Source organism: Lissotriton vulgaris, chromosome 8, assembly GCF_964263255.1.
Source record: "Lissotriton vulgaris chromosome 8, aLisVul1.2, whole genome shotgun sequence".
NCBI classification, from domain to species: domain Eukaryota; kingdom Metazoa; phylum Chordata; class Amphibia; order Caudata; family Salamandridae; genus Lissotriton; species Lissotriton vulgaris.
In genome coordinates, this window is record NC_141696.1 from 203,398,749 (window position 1) to 203,421,063 (window position 22,315).

The 22,315-nt window shown below is 43.7% G+C and overlaps 1 protein-coding gene across 1 annotated transcript in view; it reads right to left on the bottom strand.

Moving 5' to 3' along the window:
- NOX4 (NADPH oxidase 4) overlaps positions 1–22,315 on the bottom strand; it is a 727,367-nt gene that overhangs the window by 60,785 nt on the left and 644,267 nt on the right. Inside the window, exon 14 of the mRNA XM_086933983.1 lies at positions 17,198–17,317. Coding sequence (XP_086790109.1) covers positions 17,198–17,317 — 120 coding nt within the window. The remainder of the gene's footprint in view (positions 1–17,197; positions 17,318–22,315) is intronic.

Below are 22,315 nucleotides of genomic sequence, written 5' to 3' on the forward strand. Positions count from 1 at the left end.
TAAGATGATGGTGTGCCCGCTCATAAATTGGTGATATTACCCAGATGCATACTTGTCCCAACAGATAGCATAGACAAGAGCTGCTCAAAATAAATGGTCTACATGAGTAATATTGCCAATGGGTGGCTGAATGGCTTGAGTATGATCCAGACCCCAGTAACCTTGTACCCATAGCGTAATGAATAGTAACGGACTTGGGACACATTCACTTTCATTTATTGGTCACTCGCAATCGTTTTTGCAACCCAGTTGGTGCTGAGTAAAATTATACTTAATAGGTTAGGAGATAAGGTAAAACAACCATGCTCCCAATCATAGGTACTGTGGGGCATACAACACCCAATTACTAATCTCAAAGGTACATTGTGCTTTTCCACCTAAACGTATCCTCTCCCAGCCACTGCTACAGTTGGAATGGACGGCCACTCTGCTTATGAAGCCGGCATTCATGGAGCTTCGGACGTGCTAGCACACGTGATGCGTGATGTATCAGCATCAAGTGGGACGCTGTTCAGCAAGAGGCGTCGTTGGCGTTCCATTCTCAATATACTTAAAGAGAATGAAAGCGTCCCTTGAGTATGACCAAGACTTCCATTACCTCGTACCATTAACAAAATGAACAGTGAAGGATCCAACACACATACACCCTCATTGTGATAGCCACTTGCACTTGTTTGTGCAATCCGATTGGAAGTATGTAAAATTATACACAATAGGTCAGGTGCTGTCCACAAACACAGTCATTGCCCCAATGGAGGCATACGACACACACACTACACAAAAGGTACCTTGTGCGTTTCCACCTAGGCGTGTCTGGTACGACTGGAAAGAGCGGCTTATGAAGCGGGCACGCTTAGAGCTTCTCACGTGCTAACACGTGATGGGAGATGAATCAGCATCACGTGCTCAGAGATTCATCAAAAGACAGTGCAGCGGGGGCCCTGGGAAAAGTAGATTTTACGCACGCTCCCTCATTAATAGGTTATGCACATGTCCTCCTTTTTTTTTTTTTTTTTTAAACAATTTTTTATTGAAGTTCTTTGGATTCTTAAAAATCTGAGCCGATATATACAATGTCAAAAATCGGAAACAAGGCATCTGTAAAGTAACATTACATGCAGAATACAAACATAGAATAAATTGAAATAAAAGAAATAACAAAAATAATAATAAACATTATAGGGCGACTTTTTACCAAGCAAAAACAGATCCATAGTTACTCAAAAAACGAATCCCAAGTCTTTTCAAATTTCCTCAACCCTCCTATCCGTTTTGCATATAAAAATTCACTTCTTCTAACATTTCTTATCTTTTGCAGCCATGCTTGGAGCGACGGGACCTGAGTTGATCTCCAATTTTGCAGTATTAACGACCTTGCTACAGCCATTGCAATATATAGCAATTTGACGGTTTGATCATCAATTTCCAATTCGAGATCATACCCATAGAGCATCAACTTTTCATTATATAAAATCTGAATCTTACAATCAGTTTGTAGAAACTTAAATAACTCATTCCAAAAGGGTACAATTTTAGGGCAGTTAACTATGGTGTGAGACCAATTAGCAGGGGAAAAGTGCTGGCATCTAAAACAATTGGCAGATGTGTTAACGTACATTTTTGAGATAGCGGCTGGTGTATAATATAGCAGCCATTTATTAAAAAATAACATTCTTCTCCAATTAGCCCCCCGTAACACTTTGAAGTTTAACTCATTTAACGTTTTCCAAACATTTACAGAGAGAACATGATGTTCTTGATCTTGCCATTTTTTAATAGCTTTCGGGATGACATCTATCTCAATTTGAAGAGCTAAACAGCGTTTCCATTCCCCTGGTTTCTTGGACCTCACGACCACAAACAAATCTTCCCATAGCTGATTCTGTAAACTAAGATTGCCTGGGTCCAGTTGTTCCAGCATTTTATAAATCAGAATATAAGAACCTATTAGCAGATAATTCCCCTGAATCAATAGTTGCATCTCGCACGGCTTTATCCAGACTCCATCCCTTATGAAATCTGATAAATTGTTAAAACCTCGATGAATCCATTGCATAACAATATCTGAACTTATTTTAGTTTCTGTGTATTTGAAGACATATTTCAGAGGAGTTTTAGAGTTGAAGCGTGGAAGGGAATATCTTTTGAGGATAGCATCCCGTCGTTTAAAAAACCAGTTCATGATCTTATATCGAACTAATTTTGGAGATTTCGGAATTTGCAAAACGAAGGGAGTCTGGGTATCATTACAAATAAGGTCAAAGAAGAAATTAATAAATAAACTAGGTCTTTGCGCTCCATTCTTAAAGCGCTCTAGATATTGTGCAAAATATGCACTATAATAATCTTTAATGTTCGGTAGAGATAGCCCACCCTGTTTTGTATCTGTATAGAGAGTACTTAATGCTAGTCTAGCTGTTTTTTTTGCCCAGATGAAACCAGAAAATAAAGATTCTACCTTTGAAAAGAAGGCTGCAGGAAGAAAACATGGAATAGCTGCAAACAAAAAATTAAACAGTGGAAGCACGGACATCTTAATCAGGGCCACCCGTCCCAAGATTGATAATGGCAGAGGACTCCACCTAGTAAACATTAAATGTATTTTCCGCAAAAGAGGTTCAAAATTAAGTATATATAAATCTGCGACCGAAGCCGAAAAGAAAATTCCTAAATATCTTTTTGGCCTTGGATTGATACATCCGACTAACTCTGGGTGAACATTAAGATCCTTCCCTCCACAGACTAAAATTTCGGTTTTTCTTTTATTAATCCTATAGCCACCTAAGGTTTCGAATTCCTCAAAGAGTTTTAAGGCGGAGACCTGAGATTTCATATCTGGTCTGATTAGCAGCATGATATCGTCTGCATACATTTTAATTTTGGCCATAGTAGGAACAGGAGGGACTATATCTAGAGAATTACGAATTGCTATGGCTAAAGGCTCAATAAAGAAAGCAAAAAGAGTGGGGGATAAAGGACAGCCTTGTCGAGTCCCTCGCTGAACTAAGACTGTACCTACTAAAGCCGAATTAACAATTATCTTAGCTTTAGCACCCGTGTACAAATTTTGAATTAAATTAATAATCTGTGTGGGAATGCCAAATTGTGTCAAAATAACAAAAAGTGTGTTCCAAACCACCAAATCAAAAGCTTTTTCTGCATCAAACAATAAAATTAAAGCAGGGATCTTCTTCATCTCAAAATAATCTAAGGCTTCTACTAAAAAATGAGTGTTCGTTGCAAGTTGGCGGCTTGCAATGAATCCATTCTGATCTGGATGTATAAGATCCGCAGCCGCCATGGAGTTAAATCGCAAGGAGAGCAGTTTTGTTGTAATCTTATAATCAGTATTGAGTAAGGTAATGGGCCTATATGAATTGGGGTCTTTACGATCTTTGCCTTTTTTAGGAAAGCTAACCACCGAGCCTTCCGTAAACGAGTTAGGAACTTGGCCCCCATTTAACATAGAATTTAGCAACTGAAGTAGTAAGTCCGTGCACATGTCCTCCTTGATTGGTAGTTTGTACTGAAACATCAAAATACATAGGATAACATAAAGACAGGACCTATTTGTAAGAAGGAGTCAGTTAGTGTGACAGGGGTCAGGCAGTAGTTCTGTTACGTCCTTGATCCTTATGTACCATTATATAATAAGCAGTAACTCAAGATGTTCTTCATAGATCAGAAGTAGCTCTCACCATTAAAAAGATTGGAGATCCCAGGGGATGTGTTACAGAAGGAGCCCACAGTCCCTGTCTGCACCTTGCACATCTTTCAAACACTTATGCGCTGAGGGCAAACAGGGACAGTGTGCCCTATTACAATGAATGTGCTATCCTGGGGACAACGCATTCAGTGAAATATGGAGCGGATGCTTCAAAGCTGCTCTGTGTTCTACAGTGCAGGCACATGCCACCTGCACTTTAAAGAGGGGAGAAAGATGCAGTGAGTGACTGCACCCGTCTGCAGAGGAGTGTCTGGGGGAGGATGATGGGACTTCATTTCCTCCCATTCCAGGGGGTTGCATTCAAGAGCTGTACTGTGAGTGCATCTCCAAAAGACCTGCCTCTGTCGGCACCTGCATCTATAATGCGACATGGGCGCAGAGGCACAGTGATTTCCTCACTTGCATGGGACCATGCCCACATGCAAATGAGGGAACATCCTCTCCTGATAGCTCTGATGCTGCATGTGCACCTGTGCTATCAGTGTTACAGAAGGGGCCACACAGGCATCTGTAGCCCCTTCGTAATGCCATTTTCCTTTTTTATTTATTTATTTATTTTTTGATTTCCAGGAAGCAAAAAATACACACTTTTTATATATATGACATACCAGTAGTGACATATTCCAAACAAGCAGATAGAAACCAATCTGTATTTACCAGAAAGAAGCGGAAAAATGAGACCAGCAAATAAAAAAAAACAAAAAAAAGGGAGAGAAAAGAAACAGAGAGTGGGGACAGCCAAACAGTAAAAACATATATTAGATGCAGACCAAAACAAGCTAAATATCCAGACGTTCTGCCTCTCTTCCCCCTACTCTTCCATCAATAAACCCCAAACCTGTCGATCCCACGCCCTCCCCCTCCGACCTTTACATTCATACAGTGCCATCTCTAGATTAAATATATGATACAGTCTAGCATACCATGCCTGGTATGATAGTGGATCTACATCCTTCCACATAGTAGCAATCAAAATGCGATAGACAGCTGTCGCCATAGAACATAAATACCCTTGAGTAGGGGTTAGCTGTAATCTTTCATCAAACCCCAATATTAACATGCTTGATGTTAGAGATACTTCCCACCCCAGATTTTGGCATAAAAACTGTTCCATACCCTCCTTCAGGGCCAGAAATTTACCACAATCAGCAGACATATGAATTATATCAGCTGGTCCCTGATCGCACCTTGGGCATTTATTATTATCCCGTTTCCCCCACGCCCAAAGTTTATCTGGGGTAAAATAGAGTCTGAACACTGTTGGGCTTTGAGGTTTGCACTATTTCTTAGAGAGCTCTAATGTCCAATTTAGCTGCCCACGCACTTTCTACTTTACAGATGTCATCCGAGGTGGCCTCCAACAATATTGTATAGACATCCTTAACACAAACCTGTTTTTTCGTTAAAAGTTCTAATACCAGAATTCGAGCCACGTTAGTAAATTGCAAGACCAGCTGATTTATCAACTCCCTTGCTTGTATATATTTAAAAATAGTGCACAAATCTAGCCCATATTGTGTCTGGAGTTCCTCAAGCGAAGCAACCCCATTCTGGTCGGCGATGTCACCTATCTGTTTTATTCCTGCCTTTTCCCATATTTTACTTGTATTATCATGGAAGGGGGCTGGAAAGGTGGATGAATGCCACAGCCATGTATGTTTTTGAATTCTGGGTATGTCCACGTTTTTACTAATCTTTCGCCATATATTCCAGGCAGCTCTTATAATCTTAAAACGTGTTTTCTTATAATAACTGCCTTCCAGCTGCCTTAACACTAATCAAGGGGTCTATGTAGAGGGCAAATAAGATAGGGGAGCATGGGCACCCCTGCCTTGTCCCCCGAGTGATCTTAATCCTGCCTGACTTCTTCCCCGTTAGCTGAATTTTAGCATGTGCCTCGACATACATTGCCTGGATAGCAGTTATTATTCTTGTACCAAATCCCTTAGATCTTACATTTTTCCATAGATACGCCCACTCTACTTGATCAAATACTTTTTGTGCATCTAGCAATATCAAAGACATCTGTGTCCCTGTGGCTGCGGAAATATCAAATAAAGAAATAACCCTTCGAACATGATCCATGGTACTTCTACCAGGGATGAAGCCGTGCTGCCATGGGCCCACTAGGGTCCCAATTACCTTAGACATTCTTAGAGCCTATATCTTAGAGTATAATTTCTCGTCAGTGTTGATTAATGATATTGGTCTGTAAGCAGCAGGGTCTTCCGGCTCCTTTCCCTTCTTCAGAAATATTACAATATTAGTTTCCTGCCAAGATCGTGGCGGGCCCCCTTATGTTGTACCAATAAAAACAGATCCAGCAATATTGGGATTAGTTCTGTCTGTAGAGCTTTATAAATCTCCATTGGGATCCCATCCGGGCCCAATGCCGTACCTGAAGCCATTGTCCCTAAAGCCTCAAGGACCTCATTCAGTGTGATATCTACTTCTAGCTCCAGGAGCTGAGGGGCCTCATTCTCCACCTCTACCCCCACTCCATCGGGTATGGAATCCTAAGAGCGATAGGATCCTGATAAAAGTCAGAAAGTATTTTTAATATTCCTGATAAATCTGTAGCTATTATTCCATCCTTCCTCTTAATTGTAAAATATTGTTTGCCCCTGCCCTTTGTTTCATTCACAATGCCAGATGCTTCCCCGCCATCTCTCCGTACTTGTAGTTATCCCGAGTTGCCATTTGAAATCTTTCAGCCATTTTCTTGTTATAAATTCCATTAATTTCCGCTTGAAACCTCCTTACTTTTAATTCTAAACCAGTTTGCTGATCTTTCTGCTTCTGTGCTATGGCAGCCATATGTTGTCGCTCCATCAAACTCAATTCTTCTGTCAATGCCTGTATTTCATCCCTGTGTTGTTTCTGATAAAATACCCCAAAGCTCGTTATTTCGCCCCTAAGCCCTGCCTTATATGCGTTCCAAACCATTTCTCTAGATGCACTATTTCTATTCATATCATAAAACTGTTTGGTCCACCCCCTGATATGTTCTATAAATCCTTTGATTGCTAATAATTTTTTATCGAACGTCCATTTCGTCGAGCCCTTTATATGTGTCGGGCCTCAATGCTCATTACCAGTGGGTTATGGTCCGAGAGGACCTTAGGCAGTCTTTTAATCTGCGCCCCCTCAATAAGAGAGGCTGAAACTAAGAAGTAGTCAATTCTGACGTACTTCCTACGTGGGCATGAGAAATAAGTAAAGCCTGGATCCCCCGTTCTTTTACATGCCCACATATCTACCAGACCATAACTTTCTGTAAGAGCATTTAGAGCTTTATAAACCTGAGGCTTCCTCCCTATATACCCTCCCTTACCCCATTCCCCAGTATCTATATGAATATTCAGGTCCCCACATATAATTAAAGGTGCTGACCAGGCCGCTAATTCTGTCTCCAACTTTACCCACAATTCTGCATCATCAATATTGGAACCGTATACCGTACAAATAGTACAATAATTAGGTATATGAGCAATAGCCCACTGACCCCATTTATCTGCCTTAACTCGGTTAATAGGTAAAAGTCGTGAAGAAACATGTATTGCCACTCCTCTGGTGTTGGTGGATTGGGCTGAGAAAACATCTTGAGAATACCCTGGTATAATATTAACCCCTCTTTTCTGCCAGGGAATGTGTGTCTCCTGCTGACATATGATATCAGCCTCTAAGTGCACGGAGCATTTCCCCGGCCCTGTTTCTTTTACCTCTATCATTTAGTCCACCAACATTGAGTGTAGATATTGTCAGCCTACCCATATTTGCGACTTCCCTGCTTCCTAATTTGGACTTTTAGCCTCTCTCTTGCCCTCCTTCTAGTGTAGCTGCTACCACTGGTGCATCTTGTCTTCTGTCCACCTCGCTTGAATTCCTGGATTTTCTGCTTTTTGCCCCCCTCCGCCCCCTCTCTCCCACCCTCCCTTCCCACCCCGCTCCCCGGGTAGTCCCTTCCCCCCTCCCTGCTACGTAAGGCAGCATGCCTCTCTAGGTCTGTATGTGATGAGTGGTGGCCCTTTCCCTTCCCATGTGATGGTGTGCCATGTCTTCCTGTGTTTTAATCTCACCTAAACATCAAACCTAGACCCAAATGAACACCCCACCCCACACAAATAGCTGTATTTAATCACACTTTCTAGAGATAGGAGAACATAAACGCAAAAAATAATAATAATTGTTTTTGAAGAAACAACATCTTTTAATCACTCTCTAGCCGTTAATTCTGTCAACAAACCAAAAAAGAGCCAAAAAAAGAGTCAGCAAAGATTCACCCCCCTGTGTTAAAAAATTCCTTGGTCTTAATTTCTGATATAAAAAACCGAGTTTGCTCTTTCCAAATGACTTTCAGCCGAGCCGGGTTAAGAAGAAAGGCCTGTGCTCCCTTCTCCTGGAACTGGGCGATCATTTGCCGCAACTGCCATCTTCGCTCCACTGTAACGTGGCAAACATCCGGCCTGGTAAAAAAAGTAAACCCATCAGCCGCCCTCTGTGCTTCTGGTCTAGCCTTTTCAAACACTTTCTGTCTCAACAAATAATTTTCAAAATACACCAGAAGAGCTCGAGGTTTGGCATCTGGGCGAACTGGCTGTCGAATGTTAAAGGGAACTCGATGTGCTCTTTGTATTTCTTGAGCCCAGTTCCATCCTGCCAGTTCGGGAAAAGATTTCTCCAGAAGCTGGACCATGAAAATGCGTGCATCGGAGCCTTCCTTCCCCTCCGGAATTCCCAAAAAACGCAGGTTATTCCTTCTTTGGCGATTTTCGCCTTCTTCAAGTTTCCACTGAATATCAGTGAGCTGCTCCTCGTGTGCAGTAGCTTAACGATTTCCTCTTTTAATGCAGCTGTCCTTGTTTCGAGCTCCGTCATCCGGTCACTTATATCATTACAAGTTCTGGCAATTTTTCTAATTGCACCCTGAATCTTCCGATTGGTGTTCTGAGAGCGCTTACTTTCCATTCGGGCTTCTTCCCTGTGTGCCATAACATACTTCAATATGGATTCTAAAGTGGGGGAGAGTACCGGTGATCCTGACTACCCTTCTTCTAAATTAGGCTGATTCCAGACTCCTACCAGTTGATCTCCTGTAGAATAATCCCGTCTCAGATCATTTTGTTTGGGGTTACCCATTCTCCCGGACTGGAGGTGGGTTTTTCTAATAGATGTAATCCAATCCCTACCTTTACCTTCCATATCCATACCCGAGATACTGTCTACCTCACTTGATTCTGAGTTAGTCCCGTGACCTGAGCCCAGTACAGACCAAGTAGCATCGGAGAGTGAATAAAAATCATTTGCTTCCGAATCCACATCCTTCTCCCTGCCCCCTAAGATGCGCAGGATCCCGCAGGGGCCCTTTACCATCTTTTTTTTTTCCCCTTAAATTTATACGGAATCCTGAGCTTTCCTCCTGTTGCATCACCTTCACATTTAATGGCTCAATATGTCTTAGACCCCCAGTGAGCCCTGATTCACCCACTATAATGCCTTGTGTCTGAGAATGATTGTCTCTATTTCCTCAGATTCCGGTATTTCCCCCTGACCCAGCGGTGGCTTACCGGTTATATTTAGTCCTTTAGAGGTGTCTTATTTATTGCTGCACAGCTGATCCTTTGCAACAACAGAAGCTGAGCTAATCCCTGTGCCCCGGAGCATATCAATTATAGTAGCAGGTCTGGTGGCTGGGGCTGTGCACCCGCACCCCTCCCCGTCCCTTCCTGGGCATTCTCTGTCCTCACACGCTGCTGCCTGTGACCCTGCGCGGCAGAGTTCGGATCCGATTCCGCTATACTCTCCTGCTGGGGCTTTCTTAGGGCTTCCACTGGAGCAGGCAGCACTGGACCTCCTTTTGCTTTTGGGCCCGTCTTCGGAGCCATATCGTCGACCTCTGCGCCCACGGTCAGCTGGGTTCCTCCACTCCCTCTCACGCCCTGAATCTGGGCCAACTCCAGCTCTAGACCGCTGCAGGCAGCCAGCAATCAGCTGCTCTGCGATCTTTGCAAGTACCGATGCCCCCCGCAAAATCTCCGGTAAGCACCTCTCCGTTAATGCGAGCTTCCTTATGGGGGTATTTCTATGCGGACCAAACGCCATTCAGGTCTGCTTTATCCTGTATATAGTCAACAACTTGCCATCACTGGGAAGGCCACCAACGACCGAGCTCACTCAGTCGCCATCTTTCCTCTGCAATGCCATTTTCCCATGGAGCACGCAAAGCTGGCAGACATGCGCATTTATGCCACTGGGGCACAATGTATAATACAGTCCATGACCTACATCCAGCCTTTTGCTGTGCCGGTGCACTTGGGCAGCAGGAACTGCCTGGTTTTTGAGGGTTGCATCTCAGAAAATTCAGGATTCATCCTTATCCAAATGCGCAGTCAGTTGAACAAAAGAGACACCTGCGTACCTACATCTAGAAAGTCTCACATTTTGTGCAACATAACCGATAAAATTTGGTTTTAAAATTCAAACATTTTATATTCGCCACAGGCTTACAAGGAGATTTTCTGACTTCTCTGGAGTCCTTGCTTTATGTGCCCATAACACTTCAGAGAGACATCAAACTAGGCTTCAGATTTTGATCCAACAACGAAACGCCTGAACTCTCTTATAAGTGTAGCTGGAGCATAAAACACTTTAATACCAAAATCAATCTAAAGGGTCTATATAGAAGACATCCTAAGCCACTCAGGTCTGAAATAGCACTGTGCCTATTTCTGAGTTGAAAAGATTCTGAAGAGGAAAAAATGTGGCACTAAAATGTGCTAAATTTGAAGGGCACAAATTTATGTTGGCACAGTAGGAGCAGATTCTTGAAAAAGAAATATGGCACTGAGCTACAGGAGGATGGAGTGGGTGCCCTTCATTCCGCTATTTTCCAGATTTTTTTCTGGTTGCTAAGTAACTAGATCGCCAAAATAGCTAAAGAAAGAGCGGAAGCGGAGCTTTAAGTTATGCAGTTGTACAAAATCTTGCAATTCAAGGAAGAGAATGTCAGATTTATTTTCAGTCGCACTCAGTGGTAAAATGACATGCAGCAGAGAATTATAATTTCTGAGGCAGCAATGAGATTTTAAAGAGACCTAGCAAATAACAATAGACCAAATTGAATCTCCAAGTTGCATCACCTGTGAGACTTTTAAGCTATTAATTCCGGTTTGAAACGAGCATTGGCAAAGCCAATATGTTGCAGCACTCTAAGAGCTATTGGCGTTGTCAATGTCTTTTTAGCCATGCCGAATAGCAGCAAGTCAAGCCACACAACACGGTATGGGGTGAAGGACTGTTAGGGAGAAGGTAAACGAGCAAAATAATGGGGAGGCAAGTCAAGCAACACAATACAAGAGGGGGTGGAGGGCATTTGCGATCTTAGAGCCCATGCACCAGCCATGCTCTGAAAATATTTAATATGTAAATCAAACAACATACATTACATAAAATATGATGTTTGTTCAAAATTCAAAAAACTGTCTTTGTTTTTTTCCATGTGAAATGCACGAGTTATATGGCTAGGTATGTGCAAATGTAGCAGACATGAAATAATACAGTGACTAAGTTTAGATACTTTGATAAAAAAAAAGAGTGGCAGGAAGTTCAAATGCTGCTCACATTAATACTAACATTGCTAGAAGCCACCGTAGTTTATTTGGAGTTTGGGAATACAAAAAGAAGCATTTCTTTTCTGAGCGTGCCACTGAAGTACAATAAACACTAAGGGCAAACAGTTCAGCAGCACACAGGAATAAAACAAGGCAGGGCTACTCCATGACCACCGGCCTATGCTCCCTGCCTGCTAGTTGCAGTCACCAGTCCAGTCCTAAACTAAAGCCAGCCATAACAATGAGCTGTGCCAAGGCGGGTTCCACCTCCTTCCACAGCGTTTGTGTTGCAACCTGTTTCTAGCAGTTTGCTTATAACAGCCACACCTCGGTACCCCCAACTCACTCACGCGACGACGAGAGGGCACGTCATTAGGCCAGAATGTAGATGAGCTGTGACATTAGTAAATAATAGCACTGCACTGAGAAGTTCTTATTATAAGTTTTGTCCAGCTGGTATTCTGAACTATTTGAAAGCGCTAATGAAGAAAAAAAAAAGGTTTGGTGAAATAAAATATTTGGCCAAGAGCTCACATTTAAATTGGAGAAGCTGCGATTTATCCAGGTTTTCTGGTTTCACTTTGTACAGCTCAGTCAGGAAATAGGTATTTAGTTGTCTCTCCTTGTGTTAAGGCCTTGAAATCAAAGCACTTTGCATAAGCACTAATTGCATTACACATGTTCACACGGACTGTTTAGAGGCATGGGGGTGTCACAGAATGTTGAGCAGGCACCGAGAGGGTTGGTAGGCATGGACACAAAGCAGATGATATTTCTGCTAAAGAAGATATTCCACGGGGAGACCAATACATTTGAAGTGCTTTTTAGTGACATCCAGGACCATCTGCTTTTATTCACAGCTCATGTAGAGACCAGCTTCGGGGTGGAAACCCAGCAGTAATGGAGCAGAATAACACATAAAATCAAAAGCATTTCAGGAGCTGCTGTACACAAAGGAGCCACCACCAGCACGCCCCTCCCACCCTTGTCCCTGCCTGAGTGGGGAAGCATGTAAAGCACACCAAAGATGCCTAAAGAAAAACAAATAAAATTAAAACCAAGCACCAAAACAGCTCCCAGTAAGATGGTTGCAGGGAGCGCATTGTTCCACTTGAAACCGCTTCTAGCTTCACTGCCACAACACGAACTAGGTCGGCTGGGGGAAATGGGAGGCTTGGGGGGGGGAGTTTATGAAGCAGGGAGTGGATGAGTGGGGGTGGAGAAGAAATTAAGGAGTGCTGGAACACAAAGAGACAAGCATTTGCAATGCAATAGGTCTCGCATTATTAAAGTTAGAGCTATTGGCATTGTAAATGGCAATGCCTTTTATTTATGTTTTTGCTTTTAAAACATAAATAAAAGGCATTGTCATTTACAATGCTAATAGCTTAAACTTTCGCAAAAGTGAGACCTATTGCATTGCAAATGCTTGTTTAAAGGACGCCCCAGACACTTCTTCCCCAACCTACCAACCTTCAGCGATAGGACAAAACTGCAAGCTTATCTTAGCAAGTCCATACCTGAATACAGCGTGCTTGGAAGAGCAGCACATGCGCTGCTCAGGATTGACCAAAAAAGTCTCTGTTTTAATAGCATTATACAATATGCTCGTGTATACAGGAAAGAGCTGGCAGTGTTGGATAGTTGTCAGGGGCTATTTATTCATTTTTGTGTTAAGCGCTACACATTTAGCAAGTCCATACCTGAATACAGCGTGCTTCGAAGAGCAGCACATGCGCTGCTCAGGATCGACCTAAAAAGTCTCTGTTTTAATAGCATTATACAATATGCTCGGGTATACAGGAAAGAGCTGGCAGTGTTGGATAGTTGTCAGGGGCTATTCATTCGTTTTTGTGTTAAGAACTACACATGGAACATTGTTTAATGTAATTGATACCTAGTGTTAATTTGTCCTTTTTTTCAGTGACTTTGTGTGCATGCGTGCGTGTGCATATATGTATGTGTGTGTGCGTGTGTTTATGTGTTTGGGTTTGTTTGTGTGTGTTTGTATGTACGTATGTGTGTGTATGTATGTGTGTATGTATGTATGTATGTGTGTGTGTGTGTGTGTTTCTCTGCAGATTATAGGTTCACATCTCTGCTGGGCAGCCTCTACCTTTCATCCTTTGGTGTCATTCTCCCTCTGACACGTCATTGGTTTCACACGAGTCTCACTGTGGTGAGAGTGCTGCAGGAGAGTATCAGGGGTACTGGGTCTCTGGATGACAGTTTGTGTGGAATAATCTTTTTACTAGAAAAGTGCTTTAGACCGATGACCCCAGAGCCTGCTCCCTTCCAGTGTGTGGTGAGATTTTTAGGATGTGGGGGCTCTGAAGCGACAAGTTTTATAGCGCTTGGGAGCGCTGTATTCACCTGTCTAGCGCCATAGCTGCCAAGGTTTCAGATTGCTATGTGTGACATATTCATAATTTCAGTGTAATTATGAGTGACATTTCAATGACTGTGAGTGACACTAGCTCCGTCCCCACTGACTAGTGTCACCCGACTATCACCAGCGCGGCCCAAACATAGCTGCCAAGTTTTTAGTACACACGAGTAACATTTCTATGTTTTCAAGACAGGTATAAGTGATTTTCACATATCCTGTGCAACACCTTTAGTGATACCTTATAAAGAGCAGTGGTTTAAGAAAATGTATGGTACAAAACGAAAAAAAATTTTTTTAGTAAGTGCAGTGTGGTGCCTGGATTAAATACACCACTCACACCTGACGTGATTTGTGAAGTTGCCCTGACCCTTTCCAACCATACCATACCATACCTTCCTGTAAAATCTTTTAGTAGCATCTAATCAAATTCAGCTGGTAATCTATACCAAATAACAGCTGTCTTATCTCAGTGTCGGCCTGTATATACCCTTTTGATCTGTAAGTTAGAAATACATTTTGTTGTAAAAAAATGTTACACTAGTTTGGTATTTCAATTCAGTTTCACAATTGATACCCATTACCTAAATTAATGACAGCAGTTTTGCGATCTCTGAAAAACTTAGCTGCCATCTGCCAGTGAGCACGCTGCACATTTATCACTGCTCCCAACCAAATTGTTGCTGCTGGCTGGCCACATCCTCACGCTGGGTTGTATTGTCTCCCAGGTTCTACAGTACATATGTCACAAGCCTCGACTCGGGCTGTTGACATCTTGGGCTGGTCAAGGTCACACTTAAACGCTTGTACTGTCTGCTAACCGAAAAAGGCCCGGGATCGGGAGAATAAACAAACGCTGTGCCCCCGTTCCTGAAACAATATGTGATCGGAGGGCAAGAGTTGTGAAGCGTTTTTTTACAACAATCTGAGGTAAATCTGTGGGGGTTTAGGAAGGCATGGGCCCAGCAGGCTGCAAACCAATACCCTCCACCATGACTCTCCCCACAACACTGTAAGGGTCGGGTCAGATGGCACAAAGACTGCGGATGGCGGCGCTGCAATGAAAAACAAACATGCCGCCCGGCGTCATTCTGTCTATCTGAGGCCAATCTGCGAAGTGTGTGACACTGGTGGTTAACACCGACAAACAGGGTGGTAAGTGGCTGAAACTACTGTCTACTTACAGTGATGGTTTTCACCCAGAAGAGTGATTGGCACGTCGGTGACTCGCACTGCAATTGGGCTGCTGGGTGCTCATGCCACGAGTGAGCTACCCCTTTGGCAGACTTCTGCCAGGCTGCTGCTGTCCTCACGGAGTCCTGGCTGCCGGCGCTGTAAACCGACAGAGACGCCTGTCAGTCATGGCTTTCCATTAACCCGTCCACTGCACTTATTCCCTCTGCCGGCTCGGAAATTCTAACTGAAGAATGAATGCTGCAGCGGCCTGATTATAATGGCCTACAGCACTGAGCAGTGTGTGGCCGGGCCATCACGTACGAGCAAAAGCGCCACTGCCCCATAATTTGCGGCTGCCTTGGCGCCTTAAGTAATTAAATTCTGGAGGGAGCCTACCCCTCGTGTGTCCCCCCGCATCACCGCCGCAGCCCGGTACAAACCGAACATCGCTGCCGGCCTGCGACCAGGAAGTCAGGCCGGGCGGGACAACCGGAAACAGGAAGTAGGAGGGCGGGAGCCTACCCCGCCTCCCACGGAAGAGGCGCGGCTGTTTTGAGCACCGGAGCAGGCAGGAGCCTACCCTGCGCCCCGGTGCCGAAGGAGGGAGGAAGAGTCCTTCTGCCGGGCCCTGCAGCTGCCGATGAGAGGAGAGCTGCCGCCGCACCAAGGAAGCCGGTGAGTGGGGCTTCGCCTTGTTGCTGAGCTGCGAGGGCGGGGCGCATGTGTGTGTGCGCGTGCGGCGGGGGGGCTGTGTATGTGTGTGAGCGTGCGTGCGTGTGTGTATGTGTCTTGGAGTCTGTGTGTGTGTGTGACTGTGGGGGGGGAGTGGGGGTGTGTGTGAGCGAGTGTCTGTCTGTCTGTGTATATGCGCACGCATGTGCACGGCGCGGGACGGAACGTGCGCGTTCGCGCACCCAAATCTGGCAGCAAAAGCTCGTAACACCCTCTTGTCCCTCATTCCCCGGAGACAGGCAGCTGTAAGTCTCCGCCTGGACCCATCCTTCGGATGCTTATTCCAGGCGAGACCTAAAAAGTAGCTCCAAAAATGGGACCAGTGGATGTACAAAAGTACTTGGTCCATGCTCCAGGGCAGGGACAGGCATAGGGAGAGGGCATGATGTAGGCACGCCTTCACAAACCGGAATGTAGGAAATGTAGGTAATGATAGCGACGCTGAAGCAAGTAAACAAACATCTGTGGGCAGGCTATAAGCCCACAGGGGCAGCATATCTTTGAGATCCCCTTGCATCACTATTGCACCACGCAATGAGGTGCAAGAGTGACGCAAAACAAAAATGAGATTTATGAAGCCACGCAAGGCCACCTTGCGTGATTTCATAAATCTTGAGTCATTTTACGCAGCGCAAATCGCTGCGTTGCATTACTCTGTGTCAGGAAGGTTTCCAGGGTGTTGCATGGGTGTTCCTACTCAACATTCATTATGTTGATGCATTCCCAGATTAAAAAGAACAGGTACACCTGGGAATGAGCCAATAAGATATGCCTTCCCCAGGAGAGGCGTAACAGGAAGAAATATCTTAATTTCTCTCAGGATTGTTTTGTGCAGGAAGGTGCCTCTTCCTGCGCAAAAACGATCCTGCATGCAACGCAGGCAGTCTATTGTGTGCCAGTGCAGTGGAAAGGACAGGAATGCTTGTGCAATGCAGTGCTTTAAATGCGGCATTTTCCTTCCCTTACTCCACCACCTTTTCATACGTATGTCTCACAGTGTGTAAAACAGAAATACAGAGGGCGTGTACCTCTCCCTATTAAAAATCCTTACCCGGCATAGGGATACTCTGTCTCCTGTTCCCTGGGTTTTTTCATTTTAATTGCACTTCCCAGGGATAAATGCGCAATTTAGAGGAAAAAAACATTCCCAAGGATAGCTATTATTAACAACTGAACACTGACACTAAAGCTTTGTGTAACTTTTTAGTTTGGTGGTACTTATTGTGAAGAAGCGGGTCTATAGTGAACACAGGAATACCTTGGTTGAGTGTTGTAATTGACTGGAACATCATTGGTGTGTGATACATATCTGCCATGGGGGGGCTTTTATTCTACTGGTCGGTAGTGCCCTGCCCCAGGGTCTGTGGGGCCCCTCTCATTTTCTATTGACCTCAGTGTGTAAACAACATGCCTCGTCTAGGCGAGGTCTAAAAGAGAGGAACTGCGACTGTGCCTGAGGGACTTTAATGCAGGGGCTCCTTGTATGCTGTTGTCTAAAACATGCTTGATTGTGAAATGTAAGCATGCAAGGCATTTCATTAACCTTAAATATGACAGTTTACATACCGTAGTTGGTTGAGTAGCGACGCAAACGGGGTAACTCCAATACCACCAGCCACACAGAGGCTAACCTCATAATTTAACACTTCTTCAGAGGGGCTCCCAAAAGGGCCGTCAATATAAAGTCTGAAAAGGAAAGAAGAATTAGTTGTTTGAATAAATGTGAATGATGAAGAAGATGCATTCTTCGAATGTACTTCCAGTTCGATGTAGTTGATAAAAGTTCTGTCCATCACTCGTTTGATTCACTATATGTGAATTCGCAATCTAATCCCGTTTTAGTACAGTGTTTAGAGAAATTAATGAAACCTACGTCCTTTTTGTCAAGTAATGATATGTGCAGTTCCCTCTGACTTCCTGTCTTAGGGAGCATTTTAATGAAGGAACGGTTCCATAGTTTGCCTGTAATGGCCGCACAATAAAATGTAGCAACATAATTGTCCCCACAACAACTACAGTTACTTTAAATCCCAACGATTACATATATAATACATATTTTATACAATAATTTAAGCACTGTTTTTCCCTCGCACGTTTTTTGAAACCGCAGTCTGACTGCAAGGCAATGATATCAGATCCGAGCCTGTTTGAGCTTCCCATTTTTAGAAATAAGTACTTCAAACCAGAGACCTATTTCACAAAGGAAACTGGTAGTCAAAAGCTGACTGTTGCAATTCTAGTTAGCTCGATCAGCGGGCTAAGGGCTAGATGTAGGTAAATAGGATTTACCGATTCTAAAATACCAAATTTTACCGATTCGGTAATTTAGAATCGGTAAATCCAATGTAGCTAATAATTCGGTAAAAATTACCGAATCGTTAAGATTCGGTATTTACCGAATCGGTATTTACCGATTCGGTATTTGCCATTCATTCCTATGGGCATGGAGGCCCATAGGAATGAATGTCAATTACCGATTCGGTAATTACCGATTCGGTAAAATAGGGAAAGAGTCAAGGGTGGCAGGGTGTCACTTTAACACCCTGTTGCACCCCTGAATAGTGCTTGTGTGCACATGTGGCACACATACATGCCCTAAGGGCATGTATGTCTGTCACATGGCACAGGTGTAAATGCACAGATTAGCATTTACAGAGGAATTCGTTATTTACCACCAACTAATAGTTGGTGGTAAATAACGAATCCTTAAAGCACAGAAGCACTCTTTAAAGTGCTTCCTACATGTCATTACCGACTCGGTAAATGATTCGGTAAATACCGAATTAGTAAATTTCGATTCGGTATTTACCAAATCTGTAAATTGGTCCCTACATAACAAAAGCCCGGCCGTTACCGACCGGTAATAGCCGTCCTACATCTGGCCATTAGTTACCTGTTTCAGAGATCTGTGTGCAAGCTGAGGCACAGACTGCAATCCAAGTGAGAAGTTATAGTGGTGTTTTGCACCTACTGCAAACATGGGAGCACAACCGGTTTGAAACACATCCCAGTCCCTGTCAGCTTGCTCCCTCCCAAGATTGCACTGAATGAGTGAGCTCTGCGTCTATGGATCATGACAGCATATAAGGGAAAATAAAAAGTTGACTTTTATGCACCTAAAATTCACCCACTATTGCAACAACATCACTCCAATCGGCACACATCACAGTCTCTGCTTCTACTGTCCCACTGCTGAATTGCCGCTAGTTAACAATAAAAGGGTAATTGTGCCGTCAAGGGTTTTGTTGAACTGTAGAGTATTCAAAATTATATATTATTTTGTGGTCCTAAGCATTTGACACCACTGATGCACAATTTGTGTCAGACAAAGTTTTTAAACAAATAGAGCTAATACCAAATGGTAATAAAAAGAGAGAGCAATAGCAGGGTGTATGGAAAAGTTCTGTTTGTTTTAATTATTCACAGAACAAAAATAAAATATACATGGGTATACCATTTGTTGCAAAAGCTACAATAGGAAAAAATATCAATAAAACAGCCTATTTGCAGCAATTGTTGTAGCTTATCCACCTATTTACAAGTTATATCATTAAAAGCAGTGGAATAAGCGCAGTCGACGTTTCGGTCTCTAGACTTGCGTTATGGAGACCATCCTCAGGACAGACAAATCAAATCATGAATACCCTTTCTTATAGATAAATGAAGCTCATGGAGTTTAATAGGCCTCAAATTCAAGTAGATGGTAGCGATGAGTACAATCATCTGTAAAGACAGGAATCAACTGATTTTATTTCTCCCTGTGTGACTTTGGAAGTGGCGCTGCTGATGAAAACGCACAGACAGTCTATACTTCAGTTTTATGTGTATTTAAGCGATTTGCAGGCCCTCGATCACTTTTAAATGAAATTCACTTAAAACGGCGGTCCTGGTTAAACAAAGGTCGAAGGCGATCCTCGCAGTTCAACAGGCAGCAGCAATTCGGCAGAGGTGTCAAATGCTTAGGACCACAAAATAATATATAATTTTGAATACTCTACAGTTCAACAAAACCCTTGACGGCACAATTACCCTTTCATACCTACCGCCCAAGCCCTCAAGGGTATATTGGGTTGCTCATTCTTAGTTGACGCTAGTAAACAATGGCCTCTAATAATCAGTTCCACCACCCAGCCTACCTCCCAATCATTTAATGTTCACCCACTGAATCACCAATTCCACTGCAACCTCCAATGCAAGCTAATTGGTGCAGCCTCACACCACAGAGCCGTGCCAACCCTCCCTTCACCTGACCCCACCCACTAGTGAATACTACCACCAGTCTTAAAATAAGTAAAAACCCAAGAGCTATAGAAACCAAACAACCATTAAGACTTCTATTTCAGAAAGTAAAGCACTTCACAACTGGACTCCGCATACTGAAAACCTAAACATGTGCTGAAGCCCTCAGTATTTAACACACAAAACACAATCCCGTTTTTAAATTTTTGATAAAAACATCGTACAACGACGTGCATCTCACTAATAGGGACCAGCTCGTTCCCAGTCGTATTTAGTACTCCGTAATGATTAAAGAGAAGAGAAAGGTCAGGCAGTCAATTCTTGATGATTTAGAATCTTCAGAGGAGGGGGCATGGCTTGGCGCCCGATAGCGATGGCGGCGCCCGTGTGAGGCTCCGTCAGAGACCCGGGAGACTTACCGTTTGGAGCCGCTTTATCCTGCTGGACGACTACAATTAAGCGGCGGATGGTTGCCTGTTGCCGTCGCGATCGCCGGCTTTGTGTTCAAATGCCCTGAAACGGTGTATTCACAATTTGACTGCAGTTCTCCTTCAGGTACTGTTGCAGCCGCCATTTTCTAATGCCGCGTACCTTAGACTCTTCCTGTTCGGGACCTTCTGCGTAGCTGCCGCCGCTTGCCCCCTGACACTGCTGAAACAATTTATTTGTTTATTTTTCCAATGCCTGCAAGCATTTCCTCCGTTTTTTCTCTTTTTAAATTGAACTACGCAATACTGCTGCATCATTCTTCCTCATCGACCGCCATTTTGTGATGCCCATGGAATTTTGCTTTTTTGCTCCGCTATTGTGGTATGGAATTGCCTAATTTTGCTGCAGACAGCCCTTTCTACATACAATTGCAGCTAAATATTATCAACAAGTTTCCTCTTTATGGGTGATTACTACCCTGTCTGACAACAAGCTGTTACCTCTTTGCTATGATACCTCTCTTACCTCAGCTTTACCAGCTATGTGAGCGTGCGGTGTCATTAACCCCTGCATCCTGACTTCCTACCATAACAATGCATTAGAAGATTGCCGCCCTGTTGTTCTTTTCCATCACTACCTTATCTCTTCATTGACACTCGCCTATCCTATTCTGATGGTGGCACACGAGAATAATTATTGCTTCTTCTCTACCTGTCGTTCCACACTGTTGTTTTGGATACTACAGTTGCTGTGCTGTGCTGAACTCTAAATACTCAGTTTCTCCTTGCGTTTTCCTAAACTAAGGCTTATTGTCATCAAGTGTGCCTTCTTGGACTATTTCCCTATACTACACTTTGTGCGCTTACAAACCTCCTTGTGCTCATGTCCCTTCTGTTACGACAGTGATGCGCACTGCGTAGGTTGATACCGTCTCATATATTGTATATGGGCCGCCTGAGATCTATGTCGCGCTCAACCTCCAAAGCCACAACGAAGATAGCCTTCGTGAAGAACTTGAAAGTATTTTCAGCTTTTTCTAAATTAGAGGATTCTCTCACTTCATCAAGTTCCGACACTGCCATGGATCCCTCCCAGCCAGCACCAGGGATGGCCACTACCAAGAGGCTCAAAAAAGACCCTCCATCACCTCTTAAATTGTCTACGCCGGTCTCCATGGAACTCTTGCTGGAAGAAATAAGATCTTTCCGCCCTTTCTTGGAGGAAATTGGGACATTGCGTCCTTTTATGGAGGAAACCAACGTTAAGCTCCAGGCTCTTACCGACAATTGGTCGCAAATTGAAACCAGAGTCTCCTCTGTTGAGCAATCTGTTGCTTCGTTCCAGGAAACCCATACCACGGTTTCTCACCTAAACTCACAGGTTGGCACGCTCCAGCAGCAGGTGGAGGAATTGGAAAACAGGAACAGGCGGAATAACCTTTGCATTTACGGTTTGGTGGAGGGCCTTGAGGGTTCGGACTCAGTCACCTTCTTTCGGTCCTACCTTCCTAAATTGCTTCATCTACCGGAGGGCACATCTCTTAATATTCAACGTGCTCATCGATTGGGTCGCCTGCCTACGTCTGCTTCCATGTCGCAGCGTCCAAGAGGTGTCATTCTCTAATTTTTAGAATACACTGACCTTTTGAAGGTTCTTGCGGCAGCCAAGGCTTCACCAAAATTATCATGGTCTGGTTCTCCTTTGTTTTTCACTCAGGACTATGCTAAAGCGACCGCTAATCAACGGAAGGCCTTTTTAGGTATGAGAGATGTTCTTCGTTCCATGGGCGCTAGATATGGGCTGTACCATCCTTGCTTGTTCAAAGTCACCTACAATAACAAAATGACTACGTATGAAGATCCAGTATGCCTACAGAGTTTCATTAATGCAAACAAGACTTCCGCCATGGACTCTTCTAGGCCTTCTTCATCCAGGCCTGGTTGAGCAGATTTTCTGCTTCCTTATGTTCCTTCTGATGCTCTTGTCTTGACCATGTTTCCCCTTTTTCCTCGTTTT